The 19,191-nt window shown below is 41.6% G+C and overlaps 1 protein-coding gene across 5 annotated transcripts in view; it reads left to right on the forward strand.

Moving 5' to 3' along the window:
- Positions 1 to 19,191, forward strand: part of CFAP61 (cilia and flagella associated protein 61) — a 296,197-nt gene that overhangs the window by 147,044 nt on the left and 129,962 nt on the right. For all 5 annotated transcript variants that reach the window (XM_059134156.1, XM_059134153.1, XM_059134154.1 and 2 more), the window contains one exon: positions 18,125 to 18,252. In XM_059134156.1, the coding sequence (XP_058990139.1) occupies positions 18,125 to 18,252 (128 nt within the window). The remainder of the gene's footprint in view (positions 1 to 18,124; positions 18,253 to 19,191) is intronic.

Consider the following 19,191-nt stretch of genomic DNA (forward strand, 5'->3'; position numbering starts at 1 on the left):
TCTGGCCAATGGAGGAATTAGAAAAACAAAGCTCCATTCATTATGAAGTGATTTTATGTCCATGGATGCACATATTATAAATCTAACTTTTAGATCTTTTCATGAAAGCTTTTAGATGTTGTATCTTGTTAATAAATTCTAGTTTAAAAATGAAAAAAATAGAAGAGAGACAGAGAGAGGTAAACCAAGACCCAGACTCTTAACTATAGAGAACAAACTGATGGTTACCAGAAGAGAAGAGGGTCGGGGAAGGGGAGAAATAGGGGATAGGAATTAAAGAATATGCTTGTCCAGATGACAATAAGTAAGGTGATTTTAAAAATAAATAAATTCTTGTTTTAAAAAGTAAGATACACTTTCTTAGAAGATGCAAAAGACTAGGGAAACAGACAAGCCAGCCAGGAACCTAGAGAGGTCATACATTCCCATGGAGCTCAGGCAGCTTTGAAGTTTTCTACAATTTAGTAATTTTCATAAAGGCTTCTGAGTTCAATTGTCCTCATTTACACACTCACCAGCTCTGAGGGAAAGTGACATTTGCCCCAACTGGAGGCAAAGGAGCAAGCCAAAGTGCTGGCTACCTTCCTGCCCGCTCTGGCCTGCTCCCTGCTGCCTCAGCCCCGGGGGATCCCCCCACCCCCGCCGCACGTTGCCCCCATCCCAGAGGCAGCTCCAAGTCCTCTGCCTTCCATCCTCACACTGCCGCCTTTCTCTGGGGTCGAAGCTCTTTAAGGAAAAATAAAAACCATTATCCAGTCTGTTGCCTCCAGACCATTAAGCTGAGTCAAGATTACTGACGTCATGATCTCCATGGTAACCAACTTAATAAGCAAGAAAGAAAACAAAAAGGGCAGCTTAAAAACAGGAGAAAAAAAAAAAAGAGAGAGAGAGAGATAGAATAAATAGGTATGGAAGGAGCGTGGGAGCCGTAAAGGTTTTTTATTGCTACTTGTTGGAGATCTCAAACACGAGTCGACAACAGCACGGGCCGTTCCGGCGGTTGGAACCCCTTTATAAACGTGAATTACATCCTATACCCTTGCTCCTACTTCTCGCGCTCTTCAGTCGTGTCCTGGGTTTTGTTTGTTCTGTTGTTGTAATATAATTCAGTGCGTTGAAATGATCACCATGGTAGTCGTTATAATCAAGGTTTTTATGGCAGTTTATGTGTTTAACTGAAAGGAGCCACGCTGCTAGGGAGCCAGTCTGGGACAGTGCTCTCCCGTCACCCTGGTGAAGCTCCTCTGGCCGAAACTGTCCCCGTTGTCACCTCCATGCACTGACCCTCAGTACGGTGCTGCAGTGAAACCGGAGGTGGTGGTTGATTTTAAGAATTGGACCACACGCTTTCTTTTCTTGTGCCGTTTCTTCCCTTCCCTTCTCCTTCCGTCCTCCCTCTCTCCCTTCCTTTCTCTTTCTCTTTCTCTCTGCTCCACACCCAGCATGGAGCCCAGCAGGGGACTTGAACTCACAACCCTGAGATCAAGACCTGAGCTGAAATCAAGAGTCAGACGCTTAACCAACTGAGCCACCCAGGCACCCCTAGGCATTTTCTATCACAAGTTTTAATTTGTGAGCTGGTCATAAATGATGTCTGATAGTGTCCCATGGAAGTATATATAATCGGCCACTATTTTAATTAGTTTACTAGACAGCCTCCCTCTGTACACACCTGGGTCTGGAATCACACTGTGTCAGTAGGACCCCAACTAGTGGTCCCCTGGGCCAGGTGACTTCTAACAGCTCACCCCTCCCTTTGTGTCATCAATAGGGGGATAGACACGCAGACAGATACACACCTGTGTGATCTGATTCACTCCAAAGGCAGGGGTAAATGCCAGACTCTGAAGGCATTTGGGTGGCTAGATTCAACTCTATGCCCAGTGCCCTGTCCATGACCTTGGTTCGTCACCCCTTCTATCTTGTCAGGTGTAGGCACCTGACTCTATTCTTCATGAGGATTTTCCTACCATCTCCCCTCTCTAGTGTTTTGCTGTGCGGGGGCTGTTTGTTCTGGAGGATGCTGCTTAGGGCCCAGGAACCCTTGGATCCTCTCAAGGCAGCCAGGCTGAGATCCAGGTTCCCTTGGGCATGAAGTGAGACAGGACATGAGTGGCTTGCCTTCTGGTGACCTGCCCCACTGGAGGACAGCCCACCAAGCCCAAATTCCAAAAGAATCTCCAGGCCCTAAGTATCCAAATGCATCTGTTTATTTTGTTCTGGTTAATTAGGGATTTATTTCAACTATATAAAAATAGACATGCATATAAGAAAAGCAGGAAAGAAACACATACAAAAAAAAAATAGTTGTGCTGGTGTTAGAGGGAAACTTTTTGTAAAGACTTTATTTATTTGCCAGAGAGAGAGAGAGCGTGAGACAGCATGAGAGTACAGGCAGGGGAGTGGCAGGCAGAGAGAGAAGCAGGCTCTCCGCTGAGCAGGGAGCACGATTCGGGACTCGATCCCAGGACCCTGGGACCATGCATGACCTGAGATGAAGGCAGATGCTTAACCGACAGCCACCCAGGTGCCCCAGTGTTAGAGGGAATTAAAAAAACGAAACAACAACAACAAAAAAAAACAGCTCTGAATATCATCTTTTGCAAAATAAAACATAGAAAAACATTAAATAATTCAATGAAATTGTTCAATTGGTTTCATTATATTTCTCTGCAAATAAAAACAAGAAAGCCTGGAGGAGATGGAAGATGAGAGGTGGGGGAGTGGGGTCAGGAAAACCGCTCTGGTAAAGATCATTTAAGCAAAGACCTGACCTGAGGGGTAGAGGGGTGGTGTGGGGGCCAGGAGGAAGGAGCTGATTTCCCTTCTTCATACCTGTCTGAAACCTAGGCAGTCCCAGGGCCTGCCCCTTCCCTGCACGTGAGGACCTCCACCACCTGGGCACACTCCCATGGGGACACACCCAATGACAGCACTGAAGCTTTGCCTTTGATTTCAGTTATTTTTTTTTAAGACTATATATTTATTTGTTTGTTTGTTTGTCAGAAAGAGAGAAAGGGAGAGAGCACATGCAGGCAGAGTGGCAGGCAGAAGCTAAGGGAGAAGCAGGCTCCCTGCTGAGCAAGGAGCCTGATGTGGGACTCAAATCCCAGGATGGTGGGACCATGACCTGAGCTGAAGGCAGCCGCTTAACCGACTGAGCCACCCAGGCATCCCGATTTCAGTTGTTTATTTTTTTAAGATGTTATTTATTTGACACAGAGAGAGAGATCACAAGTAGGCAGAGAGGCAGGCGGGGGGGGGGGGGGAAGCAGTCTCCCTGCCAAGCAGAGCCGGACATGTGGCTTGCTTGATCCCAGGACCCTGAGATCATGACCTAAGCCCAAGCCCGAGGCTCAACAGAAGGAGTCACCCAGGTGCCCTTCACAGTTATTTTAAATGAATTGCATGCCACAAGCCCAACAGATGCAGTTAAACATTTCAGATTTTGTACTTAAACCTTCCTTTTCTTGTTAACCTCCCATAGCTTACTCAAAGCACTACCAGAGCCCTGTGGAGTTGTAACGCCCCTTGAAGCAGTGACTTCTGTTTCTTAATAAAGGATAAAAAACAAAACAACAACAACAAAAAAAAACCCAACTCCGATAAGAGTTCAGAATTTCAGGTATCCAAATGATTGGAAAAGATTAAATATTTTCCCTAGATGGCAGTTGGCCTCCTAGGAATTCCTGGGGAGGGCATTGTATCTGTTTAAGAAAAAATGACAAAGTAACTGCTATTTTGAAGGCTTTCCTTGACAGATGTGTAGAGTATAGAAATCTATGTATTATTAAATAATTCTTTATAATATGCTCAAGAATAAGCAATTTGTAAGCCTGTTTACGTTCTCGCCATCTGGGTGCATTCTGTCACCCATCTGTTTCATGTAATTATGTAATTATCAATATAAGGAAAGAATAGGTGATATAATTAACAAGAAAAACCGATCCACACTGAAGAGTAAAAATGACATGCATCTGTTGAATTGCTTTTTGTTTCTCTTCCTTCATTGTTAACTGTTTTTTCATTTCACAGTTGCATTCAGGCTGTTGGCTTGTATCACACCCCCAGGAGAGCTGTTTTTGCCATGGCATACTCTCGCATGCTCTCTCTCTGTCTGTCTGTCTCTCTCACATACACACACACATGAACACACACAGAGTGATTAATAAAGTATCAGGGAGCTGACATAACTTTGAAAGAAATGAGCAAGGTCTTCAAGGTATTATTCATTGATTCTCTACCACTGGGAGAGCCCTGATAGTCATTTCCAGAACACATAATATGACAGCTAGAACTCTAGGAAATATTTAAATTAATTAGTGACAGATGGAAGGACCAGGCCGGGGTGTGTGGCCCTCACACAGGATATTGGAAAGAGAAGCCGCTTTAGAAGAATTCCCCTGCTTGGTACTTTTAATGTCAAGGCTCAAGCAATACGTGGTATTTCATGATAGTACAGCAATCCCAGTGGATTGGCTTACCTTCTGCCCAATCCCACTAGTTAGTCATGCAAGTCGTTCTACCATGTAATGGATGGAAACGATGATGGCTCCCGGGTATTTATGGACAGCGATGCAGACCACGTGGCCACCCACTCCTCTGTCTACTCGGGCTGGGCTCAGATGCTCTCTCTCTGTGACTTGGGACCAGCAGAAGGGGCACATGTGTGTATTCGTGGGGGGCATTGCAGGGATCTCTCCACTCCTGCTCTCCAGAGGATGGATGTTCCCTATAGGAATTCTCCCCAACAATTAAGGAAGCCCTCACCTGGACCAGACCTTAGATTTCAGTTCTAAGGCACACAAAGAGGGGCAACCCCCTGACCCATTTAGACGGTAGTCCTTACTGGAAATGAAGGCATTGAAATCTCCACATTTCCTTCCATTGATTCAAGATCAGGAGCAGGCCTCCTGATGTGCTGTGCAGACCATCCTGCCCCTCCTTCCAGGGAGAACCCTCCCAGGGCTCTCTCCCCTGCTCCCTGTTCCCGGTGTGTGCATGGGAAGGGAAGGGAAATCCCAGAGCTGGGGGCCCATAAAAACTGCAGAATAACTCTCACCAAGGAGCTAAGCCTCACTCACAAGCTGAGCTAGAAATCTCTTATTCAGTCATTTCTTGACTTCTGCCTAAAGCTATGTTTGTTTATTTTTTATTAAAGATTTTATTTATTTATTTGACAGACAGAGATCACAAGTAGGCAGAGAGGCAGGTGGCGGGGCGGGGGGGGGGGGGCGGGGGGAGCAGGCTCCCTGCTGAGCAGAGAGCCCGATACGGGGCTCGATCCCAGGAACCTGAGATCATGACTTGAGCCGAAGGCAGAGGCTTAACCCACTGAGCCACCCAGGCACCCCTAAGGCTATGTTTTTAAAAACAGTGCCGTGCACCAAACATAAAGCTGGCTGTGTTTTCTCTTGCTAGGTGAGCGTTTCACATATTAAGATGGCGGTGGTTTAATGACCTCTTCTTCTCGTTGCATCCCGTGATGGAGCCTCTTGGGCACAATGGCTCCGGCCAGGCCTGGCTTGCTGGTTGACCTCCCATCCCGGGAGGCTTGTGTAGGGGCAGTCACTGACTTCCCACCTCCACTTTTCCGTGATCAGGAAGAAAATAAATCACTAGTTCCCACCTAGATTCCTCTCTGTTGCTTTGAAGAATTTTCTTTGATAAATTCTCCATAAAGCAAATAACCATCCTCCAGTCTATTTGTATTTTGAATTATTACTTCTGTGGATTTCTTTTTAAGCCATGGATTCCCAATGAACAAATATATAAAAGAAAATCATTAGGCCCCCCGTATGGAGAGTATTTTAAAGGAGTAAGTAATAGGGACAAATGTGGCTAGATTTCTCAGGGGATTTGGAGGGTTTTGACTTAATACTTACTTATTTCCTTAATTCAAAGTTAAAATAATTTAATTGCAGCCATGCTGACTAATCCATCAAGGATTTTAAAAGGAAGAATGCCATCTGATTCCTAAATAACCTTTCTTGTGTCATTTCTAGTTTTGAAAAGGTTTTAACAATGATTTCTTTCAAGAAAGATTTCAGCTTATATCTTTGAGTCTTTTTTTTTTTTTTTAAGAAAAGGGTATGGGGTGGTGGTTCCTCATGAGAAAATTGTCATAGAAGAGATATTTACATATATATCATATTCAGCTAAAAAATTCAAAATGAAAAAAATCCTTGTATTTTATAAAAACCCTATTAAAAATCATTAAAGTTCAGACTAAGTGGTTTTCACTTAACCCTCCAAAGTGGCATTAATTTTTCAAGTGGTAACTGTTGCTGAAGATGCTATTGTGCCCATGTGATAAATGTTTAATGATTTGGTAGTACATGCATGGCTTAAAATCCATTATTTATTGCACCTTCGCTTCCCTGGCAAAGGTGATGATTTTATAGCCCCAGCAGTCATGCAAACACATTTATACCAAACCGATGACTGATAATAAATTTCCTTACTGTAAATGTCAGTGGGTTTCATGTGTTGCTGCCATTACATCTTGTTTGGAAGCCGAACGCGACACAGTTATGGGAGGCGCCAGATGGTGTCATTAACACCAACGCTGGGACTGTTTACCGCTGACGTGCATGTGAGAAATTAAAAGGGCGGGCCTGTCTTTGCACCGAAGCATGATGTCAGCGGTGCACAGGTGTAAAGACAGGGCAATATGCTTGCCTATTCCCTTCCATCCCACCAAGAGGGATTTCTCTCTGAAAATAGTTTTATGTTTGAGTATAGAACAAGGTGAAGCAAAGGGGAACCTTCTCCTGAGGACTCCTGCTTGATTTTGTGCGTGGGGGGGGTCTCAAGTACCCTGAATTCACACCTGCCATCCCATAGGTGGTTCCCACATCAGTGGCAAGCCAGCTTCTCTTCCAGGCATGGCAAGGCCTTTTGTACTAATTAATTATAGCAGGATTGTTGTTGTTGGTGGTGGTGGTGGTGGTGGTGGTGGTGGTGGTGTGTGTGTGTGTGTGTGTGTGTGTGTTGTAATTTCAGATATTTAAATGCTTATTTTGGAAAAGTTCTGTTGAGAGCATGGAATTGGCATTTCTAAAAAGTGTTCAGAATCATTAGGAATTGATTCAAAGAATGAGGAGAAGAAGGAAAGTGAAAATTTTCTGAACTAATTTCTTCCATGCAATGGGCTCATCTGTTCGTAAGAATTAGCAGTGGGATCAAGACCTTGACTTTCCCTGCTCCAAAGTGAAGCATCTGAATGACTGAAATTAGCCTCCCGTGTTTGATTAAAATGTATCTCTGTGTTAACTGGGCAGTGGCCACTCCCATTTATTGTTTGTCAGTTTCTTCCTGTGGCGGTTTCTGCTTAGCTCCCTTCTTTTCAATTTCAAAAGAAACCGGTTTGTTGTCTTCCTTCCTCTTGAACCCATTGATTCTGACCAAATTCCTTTGAACTTTGTTTTTAGCCTTAGCATTCTCCATAGGAATTTGCAGAAAGCCTTCTTCTCTCCAAACAATCATTGTGCATTGCTCTCACAAAAAAGCCCAGGGAAACTTTTGGTGTGCAGAGTTTTTAAGTCATGTGAAAAAGAATACAAACCATTGTTTGCACTGAGTTGAAAGAGATAGACTTAATTCCTTCAAACAGAGGTACAGTTGGAAGTCAACAGGAATAATGAGTCTAACTGAAAGACTGAAAGTGCGCTTACAGGCACACCTTCCAAATGAAAAAGAGAGTCAGGCATTTTAGCTTGCTCCCAGGACAAGCAAGCAAGTTGAAAATCACCGGGGGTGAAAATAAATAGTAAGGAGACAGTGCGACTGAAAAACTGTATCTGGGAATAGCACTCAGTTGGACAGAGGTGCTCAGGAAAATTACTTCTTTTCCTCCATGGTTGTCATTTTCCTAACAAATGAACCAGAGGTCTAAACCGGCAGTGCAAATAGTCACGTATGTGACCTGAGCAAAAGGCCTCTCCCCTAGGAGAATGGAAAAGTTCTCATCTTATTCTGTGCCCAGAGGTGGGAGATGGCAGCACCAACACAGCTGGTTGTGGGTTTTCTCTCCCAGCCTTCTCTCTTGACCTCTGCTCCTCCTCTCCCTCCCGGTCTGTGTCCCACTCACCTCCTGGATTGCCCAGGCAGAACCATTCTGCCTTCTCTGGACAGCCTCTGAAAATACATTTATAGAGACTAATCTGTATTTCAGTGGGAGGTGTCACCCTTCCAGACCCTTTTCCTGGCTTTTCCCTCTCACCCAGAAAGTTCTCTCCCTTGTCCATCTGAACATTTATTGTTCCTTCTAAATCCAGCTCTGTTGGCACTTTCTCCAGAAAGACTTCCTTGCCATCCCAGACCACCCAAACATCAGCTGTTTCCAGAATTGCCTAGCTCTGCAAAGCCTTTGCTACCAACCCACAGTATCATGAACTAAAGGAATGTGTGTTCTTTTGATCCACTAAATTTTGGATTGGTTTGTTACATAGCAATGGGTTCCTGACACACTCCCCTTATCACTGCATTTTATGTACTGTGTTTTACTTGTTTATAGGTCTGTCACCTGACTTATTGCTAATTAAAGATGGGAACCATGCTTCATTCTTAGCTCAGCACATAGACCATAGACCAATGTTTGGCACATGGTAGACGCTCAAGATGTATTTGTTGAGTTGACATTGTTGCATTAAGCTCTATGTTAAAGTTTTGATGGCAGAATCTCTGGCATCAGAGTACTGAATGGGTTTATCCTGATGCCCCAAGGCGAGAATCATCTCACATATCCAACTGCCTTCTCCAACAAGTTAGACTGGCTTTGTTGCTAGAATATTGATTTCATTCAAACACTTTTTCCAGGTACTTCTCTGACTGGGGACAAGACACTGTGACATTGTAGCTCTCTGCTGTGTATTTGTCAGTTGTTTCTATAAAAATAAGGGCAGATTCCAGTCTACTTCTAGGATATTAAATGCAAAATACTGGCAAGCATTTCAACTGTTTGGGCATTCCTGATAAACCACATGTCCCACCCTTTATGATGTGGGATGGAAAGAGAAGGATGACCTGAAAGCCTGTTTCTTTAAGCACCTATTTCTTTAAGGTGTATTCAGACAGATGATACACCACGCATTCTCCACAAACCTTACTCTTACTTTTTTAGACAAGGAAAATAACCAATGATATAGCTGCTGCTGCTTCTTTCTTCTTTGAAATTAACAAAAATCTCAAAGTAAACTTCTCACAGATTATTTCATATATTTCTCGGACTCCTTACATAATTAGTAAGACATTCAGAGTCAAATTCTATATTGTAAACATACACATACATGCATTTTTCATTTCATGCCTGAAGAACCATTTTTATCTTCAAATACCTGTAGGAGGAGAATGCCATCTTTTCAGAAGGGCATCGTTTAACAGGAAGAGTGTCTTCCATCACTTTTTTTTTTTTAATATTTTATTTATTTATTTGACAGAGAAATCACAAGTAGATGGAGAGGCAAGCAGAGAGAGAGAGAGGGAAGCAGGCTCCCTGCTGAGCAGAGAGCCCAATGCGGGACTCGATCCCAGGACTCTGAGATCATGACCTGAGCCGAAGGCAGCAGCTTAACCCACTGAGCCACCCAGGCGCCCACCATCACTTTTGAATTTGAGTGTTTGCAAAACCTTTGAGACCATAACTTCATTTGCTCACACACAGGTCTTTCATGGGGATTTAGAAATTGAGAATGATTAAGCAGCAAGGAAGTTTTTCAGGAGCTACATGTGTAATGTATTAGTAATTTGTGCTTTGAGAAAAATACAAAGTCAGGTCGTTGATCCCACACACCATTTCCCTGCCATGGATTTGCTTTTCCCTGTGAGTTCTCACTAGAGAAGTCATTTCTTCCGTTTGTGCATGACACTGTACTGAAGATGATACATAGAGTGCTGAGTGGCTAGAAACATGCCAGGCAAGATTCAATTAGTGTGATGCAGAGGCTCCAAGGACATTTCTAAATGCTTGCCTCGTGGTAGGAAGGGAGGGACGTGGAGCCATTCAAGATTATCTTGGTACACGTGCCAGCATGTCCGACATTGGGGATCAGAGAATCTATGTCTCTGAAAAGCCAACAGGGGATCTCCCTTGCCAATGCTCATATATGCATCAAAGCAATCATACTTCTAGTGATTTTATGAGAGGCTTGTTCAGGGTGGTTTCTTAATTAAAAACAAGTGAGTTAATCACTGTATCAAATCTAAGGCACCATCATTTATAAGGTGTACCTTTATTTTATGTACCAGGAAGAAAAAAAAGTGGCAAATTAAGCCATGAAACAATGATTTAATGGGAGTCCCAGATAGAATATGAATCAGTCATGTAAGTCTTATTGCTTTGAAATTTCTTTCACCTATTCCAAAAGGAGAAGCAATTTACATTCCCTTCGATAGCACTGTTTCTTATGTGATGCGAATAAAACTTTTGCATGTGTCTTAGCAACAAAATGTAACACAGATACCTACTTGTGGGCATCTGTCATCTTTCATTTGCTCCCATAAAGCACTTGATTGTTGCATTGCAAGAAAATACGGAATTAAGGCTATTCCTCCAATGACTAATATTTGCTTCACTAATATCAAATTTGCACCCTGCTGTTCAGTTTCTGAGCCTTTATGGGAACACAACAAGTGTTCATTTTAATGCCAAATCATGCTGTAATCTTTCTGAAAACACTGTCAGTAGCAGTTAAACTCCACACGTGTTGTACACATAATATAGAGAACTCTCCAGAAGTGATGTCAATGACTAGCCATGACCAAGCCACCTACACTCAGGAAAGGAATTGTGTCACTGCTGCTGCCCAGCTGACTGCAATGGTTAAAATGATATTGACTGTGAGGTTGATTTCAGGGATGCCAATGTGTAAGAAAAATGCGCATCCTAGAATTGATGAAATCCAGTGACATCACTCAACTCAACGTCCCAACCCCTTTTTTTTCCCTATATGAGTGTATAAGAATGGTCACAAGTTAGGGTCAGAGGGTGGCCACAATTTTAATTTTTTATCATGTTTGCAAAATAGTGATAATATCCAGGTGAGGAATAAGAGTATATGAAGGATCATCAGTACAGGAGGAGTAGATAAAAGAAATATAAGAAAAATGCAAGTTGAGTAAATTTACTCAATGAATTATAGTGGCTTCGGGAACTATGGCAAAGACCACTAGTTGCCCCCAATAGCCATTCCTCCCTTTAGTCTTACTAATGGAAACTCAATTTTATTCAAGGCAGCGATGCACCCAATTAGGATTATTTCCCACTCTCCCTTACATTTGACTAGACTGTGTGACTCAGCGTTGGCCACCAAGATGGAGGTAGAAATAGTTGGAGTGGGAATTCTGGGAAGGCTGTGTAAAGGAAGGCTCCTTTTTTTCTTCTTTCCTCCCTTCTTTCTGCTACCTGGAATGAGGGTATAATGTCTGATCTCCAGCAGCCATCCTGGGCCATCCATGAGGATGGAAGCCTTGCACTGGGATGGGGAATTAGGCAGGGAGAAGTCTGGGTCTTTGATAAGTTTATGGCACTTGCTTCAATAACTCTGGACTATACTTATTTCCAGATTTCCTTTGCATAAAAGAGAAATTATCTTCCATCCTGTTTAAGCCACTGTTTTCTGTTTCAGCTGGGTTTTCTGTCATATGCAGTCAAGCCCAACCCTAACTGATATAGGAATCTTCTTTCTTCTGCTAGGATTCAATCTCTGTGGGAGTATGCCACAAGAAATCTATTAAACTTCCACTATTTGCCCAGGATAGTGGGGAAAATGTAAAGGAATTAAAGGCATATGGTTCTTGAAATAACAATTCTTCGTGGGTATATGTTACTAATAAATCCGCCAAGGCAATACAGTAGCGCTTCGTTCACCTCCCAACTATTTTGTGAGGACCTAGAGTGTACCTGGAGCAGATCCTGCACCACAGCCCACCCTGCCCACATGGCACAATTTGGGTATGCTCTTCTTGTGTGATGAATGCAAGCCAGAAAGTGTCCTTGGTTCATCATTGCCTTCAGCAGATACTATAGGCTGAACAGCTCACTTTTTTTCTGGAGTGCTGGGGCTACAAAAAGTATTGGGAAAGTTAAGAGAATCCTTCATAAAGCAAGGCTCAAAATCACAGCCTCTTCTTCACAACCTCTTCCTGCTTTCCCAGGACAGTGGCCTTGGTGTTCCTATCAGACTCTTGAACACTTGTAATGATTTTAACAGAAAGGCTGGCTTTTCAAAATTTTTATTTTTTATCTGTGAAAGTGATTTCTAACTTATTAGTTCTCTTTTACATGTCTGTACCTCGCTACCCCTTCTTTATTTGGTAAGGGTTGTCATACCGTGCCCCAAAGAGCTCAACTTGTGAACTTGGGACTTCGAAACTAACACGGATATCAATCTGTCATTTGTTTTGATCCAATTGGGAAACAGAAGGCCTCTCAAAAAGCAAAGAGAATGGAGAAGTATAAGGGAAAAATTACATTTATAAAGCAAAAGTGGGCTTATTAAGAATTTCAGAAATTCTATTCCTAATGGCTTTGAATCTCTCCATGTTCCATTTTCTTGCATGGACAGAGCTCCCTTTGAAGTCTTTGGAAGCTTTCTGTAAGAAAAAATATATACACATGGGTGTGGAGCTGAAAATTGAGCTCATTGTTTTGCCCTTTTAAAATGTGTTTTTCAAAGATTTGCCTTTCATATTGCAGACAGGAGAGAGGATGTGCAATTTTACCTTGTGTAACATCTTTGCCTGAAAAGCTCAAAGTATTTGTAGACGTTGTTTAATGAATAGTTCCCATGTTTGCCTGCTGAGGAAGGCAGAGGTTTGTGTAATTTACTTCCATTTTACACCTGAGGAAACTGATATTTAAGGAAAAGAGGCTCAGAATTTCAACCAGTGGCAGAATTAAGAAAAGAAGCCCAAACATTACCACTGGGCTAATGGTGCCCAGTCTAATGATCCTGGAGGTTGAAGGTAACCCCCAAATGAAATGGTACCATTAGAAAAAAAATCACCATAGATATTGTCATGTTCCATTTTAGTATGAACCTTGCATTTATTATGTAGGATCATTTATATTTATTTTGATTGCTTCCTAGTTTATTGGCCTATTTGTAATCTTAGTAACTTCTGATTTTGGATCTATTACTGAAATTGAGTTTCAATAATGTTTTTGTACTCATTCTAGCTCATTCTAAGTGCATAAGAGAAACCAAATCAGATGTGGAAACACTGAACTAAGGTCTGCGTATATCAGGGAAAATTACATTTTGACCAATTTCGTGTAAACACAAAACAGTTAATAAAACATGCATAAAACACAAAACTGTACATTTAATGTCTCTTGGTAACTATATGTGAATCAGGGCATCAATTCAACTGACTGTGTACATCAATGTCATTTCTACTAAAAAGATCCGATTTAATAAGAAGTTGTTCTAATTATAGCTAAGTCATTTGTTTGCTCATTTAAGCAACTGGCTCATTTAAGAACCAGCTGAAATAATTTGGAACAGTGGAAGTTATGTCAACCCTCTTTAATAAGGGCCCATGAAAAAGTTAATGTATCAATTCTTTTGCCATTTATTAAATCTCCAAAAAATGTATAGCAGGAATAACTCAGATAAAATAAGCAAAACAAAACCCAAACGAAACAAATGCCTCAAAAAGCAAAGATGTAGTTCCTGACCTCAGGAAGCAAACAGTCTAAGTGAAGGGCAGTGAACAAACCAACTAAATTGACAAAGGCAATTAAAACCTCCTCTAGTGGCTCATTCACTTTTAAGTCTTCTGTTGCAGAAGCTCACAGGAAATTACAGATGAATAGGTGAGGACTGTATCTTGTGCCCATTTCTGTTCTGTTCTGTTTTCTCAACTCAACTCAGTATCCCCCTTAACCTGACCTTTGTTGTAATTTCCCTCCCCCACCTCAAGCTCTAGAGTTTTCTAGAATTTTCTAACAGGGATATCCCATAATATCATTCTTTCTTTTCCTGTCTGGGGTTGAATGGAAGGTGTGCAGTTTAAACTCATTAGAAGACTCATTGTCAATTTCAAGGAACACTTCCTTTAGCCTTAGAAGGTCTACTTACATACCATATGTGTTTTATTCCTTCTCGCTGGGACATGTTGATCTCTACATTTAAAATTATCCCTTTGTCTGAGGCATCCAGGTAGCTCAGTTAAATGTCCGCCTCTTGATTTCGGCTCAGGTCATGATCTCAGGGTCATAAGATCAAGCCCCGTGTCAGGCTCCAAGTTCCAGGCTCCATGTTCAGTCTCCTGCTTGAGGATTCTCCCTCTCTTTCTTTCTCTGCCCCTCCCCCTGCTCACTCTCTCTCGTGCTCTCTCTCAAATAAATAAATTCATCTGAAAAAAAAAAAGTATCCTTTTATCTAAAAATGCTAACTTAGTGTCATTAGAAAAATAAGAATTATAAATGTCTTCCCAAGACATGGAGGTAAGAATCTATTTTCCCCCCCATATTGTCGCTGGTTTGGTATGTAATTAAATGGCTTACAGAATTTCATCTCTTTTATCTTTGAAATAACTTACTACCACAAGGCACATTTAATTTCTGTTTATAAAATATGAGTCAGCAAAGAAAGCTTTCTTTTTATTTCACTATTAAGGAAATAAAAAATAAAAATAAAATATGTGCTTCCAATGTGTGGCACATATTTGGTAGATATTCAGACGAAGAAAAGGAAGAGCTCACTTGATTTTAAAAATCTTACATACCTGGTGTTCTCCTCCCCCCGCCCCCGCAACCCCGAAGAAAACCTGTAGTTGGAGGAACAGAAAGGAAGGAAATATTCTGCTTTCCTTCAAAAATGACTTGTACTCCTGCTTATGGGCAAAATAATCCCTTTATAAAGCAGCTGAAGGAGTTTTCATTTGCAGTTGTCACTGAAAGACATTTTCAGGCTGGGAAGAATTTTTTTCAAGGTATTTAAAAACCATCTCTCCCAACAAAAGAAAAATGTGTTTTTTTCAGGTCAGCTCATCATACCTGATGATGAATATGTTTTTAATTAAAGCCTGCACACATGGGTTTACTGAAAATCATTGTGATGCCTGATCACTCTCCCGAGACACCCAACCATCCTTGGTACTGATGGCTAACTCTTGACACCCTGAGGCCACTTTGTGTATTCAGCAGTTAGAAAGGTGATTTCTGAGGCCTGGCAGCTGTTGGCGTGAAAGCTATTGTGTGGGAAACAGAAGCCATTCTGTTCTGTTCCCCAGCCGCCTTTGTATCATTGATACAGGAGCTGTTTCATAAATGGGGTCTAATTCTTTACCAGGGAATTTCATTACTGCCCATGCTACAGTGTTTTTTGTGTGCACTTCTGGATAGCAGAGGGGAATGTCTGAAAATACCTCCTACAGAAGGAATCTTGGAGTAATGACCTCTGTTAAGATGCTGGCATTTTAAGTCTGTTAATTAGACCTGTGATCAGATGCCATCATACCAACATCTATGTTTCCTGTCTTCCTCACTGTAAACCACTAGACCCTGGGCTGGCTAGAGTGAATCGGCTGCCATCCTGCTCATCTTGGAAAGTAATTAGCACACAGTACATGGTGGTACCCACAGATACCAGAATAAACTACTTTTCTCAAAAAAATCCTCCTTGACATGTCTTGGGAAATTCTTATCGAGCAGGTTAGAGTGATATTTATTTGAAGAACAGACATTTTTTCACCCAAATGATACATCCATTATTGTCATTTAGAAAATGTGTCAACTTAAGGGATTTTCAGTTGCATATAAAAGAAATAAACTGTCCTAAACAACCAAGGAAATGGGGTGGGCTGCATCTTTCTCCCCAGCTATTTGTCCCTCCCTAGGTTGTGCTCTTTCTGGGTGCCTCTGAGGTTCCTCTCATGACAGGCAGGTCTACTTCCCCATCTTGTGGGTGGTAGGCTCAGCCACACGACTTGCTTTGGCCAGGCTGAAGAAGTATTGCCAATTTTCACTTTTTCACTCTACCATTGCCAAAAACACATTCGCCAGCTATCTCTCATCAAAATAAAGGTAAGAGACATGGAAGCCAAGTTGGAGCCACATCCAGCTGAACCCAGCCTTCAACAACAAACTTCTAGCTGACCCAGAGATATGTGAGTGAGAACATATCTTTTGTGGTAGTTTGTTATGCAGCCCCACTGTGGCGATAGCTAAGTGGTATTTGTTTCTCATATAACTGAAGACTCCAAAGGTAGCATGGGCTCCATATAGAGTTTGAAAGGAATTCCTATTCCACTTCTCAGTGTTTCTCTTGAGGCTTCAACCAGGATGGTTTCCTTCTTGGTGGCATGATGACTAAACAACTTCAGGCTTCACACCTATACCCCAGTACTATCTAGAAGATAAGAGGTTTTTCTTTTTCAAAAGAAAAAGAAAAGTCCCTCAGAAAGTCCCTCAGAAAGTTAAAAATAGAACTGCCCTATCATCCAGCAATTACACTACTAGGTATTTACCTAAAGGATACAAAAATACAGATTTGAAAGGGGTTCCTGCACCCCGATGTTTATAGAAGGATTATCAAAAGCCAAACTGGAAAGGGCCCAAATGTCCATCAACTGATGAACGGATAAAGAAAAGGTGATATACATATATAATGGAATATATAGTAATATAATGGAATATTAGGCAGCCATCAAAAAGAATGAAATCTTGCCATTCACCAGAACATGAATGGAACTAGACTGTATTATTCTAAGTGAAATTAATCAATCAGAGTCCCCTCTATATCAGTCAGAGTCCCCTCTTAAAGATGGAGGCAAGCTCCGTCTCTTCCACAATCCATAGTATGCCTCATTAAAGGTGGGAACATGCTGAGAGGCATCAGCCTCATTAATTATGGAGACTCTAAAGTCTCCAAATATTATATTACATTGGATCAAGACTGTTTCTACCTCCATATTGCTAGGCTAGCTACAGCTAGAGAGAAGAGATTTATCCTCTAAATTTTACATGTTCCTTTGTAAATGGCAAAGCATGTGACCATACCCATGCTACCTCAAGTAGCAGAAGGTGCTCTAAATAGGACTTTACCATTGGACTTTACCATTGGACTCCCAAACTCCTAGTAACTCAGGGTTTTAAGAAATGCAAAATAAACTTGGTCTATTGGAATTTGAAGATGTCTGAATTGTAGGATGAATTAATGCTAATGTAATCAGAATTCAATGGAGCGGGGTGCATTGGTGTGGATGTCATTCCACTGTCTTCTGGCCTCCATTGTTTCTGATGAGAAGTCAGTTGTAGTTCTTCCAGACACAGAGTAAGCATCAAATATAAATGTGTGTTGAATTAATAAATTAAAAATAGAACCATGGTCTTCTGACATGATCTAACATTCTTTCAAGAGTACCCCACCATCGCTTTGTAAAACCTTCCTCTGTACATTTACTGCTTCTACTGAAGCCTCTGCAGGAAAGTGAATCAAATAAATCAACTCAGAAACATTTTTCAAATATGGACATTAAAATGATCACCAATTACTTTTTCTGTTTCTAAGAGTCCTCCCTGACCTCAGATAATCTACAAGATTGACTAACCTTTATCATCCAACATGTTTTGTCATTCAACTAAGATTGTCATTTTACAAATATTACTGAGCCCGTGTGCGCAAGGCACTGTGTTAAGTAGCGTGATGGATCCAGAATGGAAAGAGTTCATACTTGCCTTAAATTACCCAACAATTGCAATCCAGTTGTTGTTCAAGTTTTCAAGGTAATCTTCGACAGAAGGACCCTTCATGAAACTCCAGATTCTCAAGGAGCAACTTGCCTATCTTCTTGTGGGATTATTTTTACATTACTGCTTCTAATCATAAAGGGTTTCAGCTCTATAGGAAACATCCATCAACAATAAGGCAAAAATGATGTAAACCAAGCATCTTGATGTGACCCAGACCAGGTCTTAGATGTAGTCCCATCTTCTTACATTAATATCTTCAATATACCTTTCCCTAAATGTCACCATAGCTGTGCATGGTCACTGTTCAGTCTGATTTGTGGGTAATGTCCTGGTTAAACAACTCCACATAATTGTCAGTCTAGGAGTACAGACTCGACAATATTTTCCTCAAGTCTCTCTTCCTCTTTGTATCTTTTATTACAGTTGAGTTATGCCCTGAACCATACGAACAGAAAACTGACATTGGAACCTAAAATAACTGTCAATGCCAAGATTGTTGTGGTTGGTGCATCCAATGTTGGAATTTCCTTCCTAGAGACATTGGTATTTTGGTGAGTTGTTTTACTTGATTTCTTTGTTTTTAAAGGAGCTCTTCTCTTCTACACCTGAGATGGTTTCTTGAAAGAAAAAACCCCGAGTTTTTTTGGTCACCTACACACCCTGTCTAGGTGGATTAATGAATCAGTGAAATATTCTAGACCTAAGGTTGGCAAACTATAAGCCCTGGGTCAAATGTGGCTTTACCTGTGTTTGTAAATAAAGTTTTATTGGAGCACAGTCATAGTCATTTCTATGTTGTCTCTGTTTTCTTGATACAGTGGCAGATTTGAGAGGCTGTTTAGCCAGCAGTGCCTAAAATATGTACACTCTGACCCTTTCCAAAGTTTGCCAACCCCAATCTATACTAGTGTTTCCCTTATTGGCTGAATCATAAAAATCACCTACAACATTTGTCAAAGGGTAGATTCCCAGCCCGAGCACCATACCTACAGAATCCAAAACTTCTCGGGATGGCTCTCGGACTCTGTATTTTAGCAGGTGCTCCATACAATCAGGAAGGTTTGGAAATCAATTTTGATACTGCATATAACAAAGAGGCTTTCAGTAATGGAAGATGGGTTGGGACCTTTCTTCTAGCCCCTGCATTTTGGGTGCCAAGGAACAGAGAAAAACCCCACAGGGAAGACTGAGGCCCATGTGTCTCTCCAGTGCTGCTTTATTACACTCACAGCTCTAAACGGGTTTCCTTTCAGAGCCCATTTTCCTGATAGGGGATTCCCAAGGGCTCTCAGCTTCCCCTGAGTAGCTCTCCATCTGCTCACTGAATTTCAGCCCCTCCCTGACAGGTAGAGCCCTCGGTTGTTGTCCCAGCACTTAGGTCATGGTCTGGCATCATCACCACCTGATGCAGGACTCTAGATGACTTGCCTCATTTCTCTCAGACTTGGTTTCCTCATTTATTTTATTTATTTTTTAAAATATTTTATTTA

The sequence above is a fragment of the Mustela lutreola genome, chromosome 9 (genome assembly GCF_030435805.1).
Source record: "Mustela lutreola isolate mMusLut2 chromosome 9, mMusLut2.pri, whole genome shotgun sequence".
In the NCBI taxonomy this organism is placed as follows: Eukaryota; Metazoa; Chordata; class Mammalia; order Carnivora; family Mustelidae; genus Mustela; species Mustela lutreola.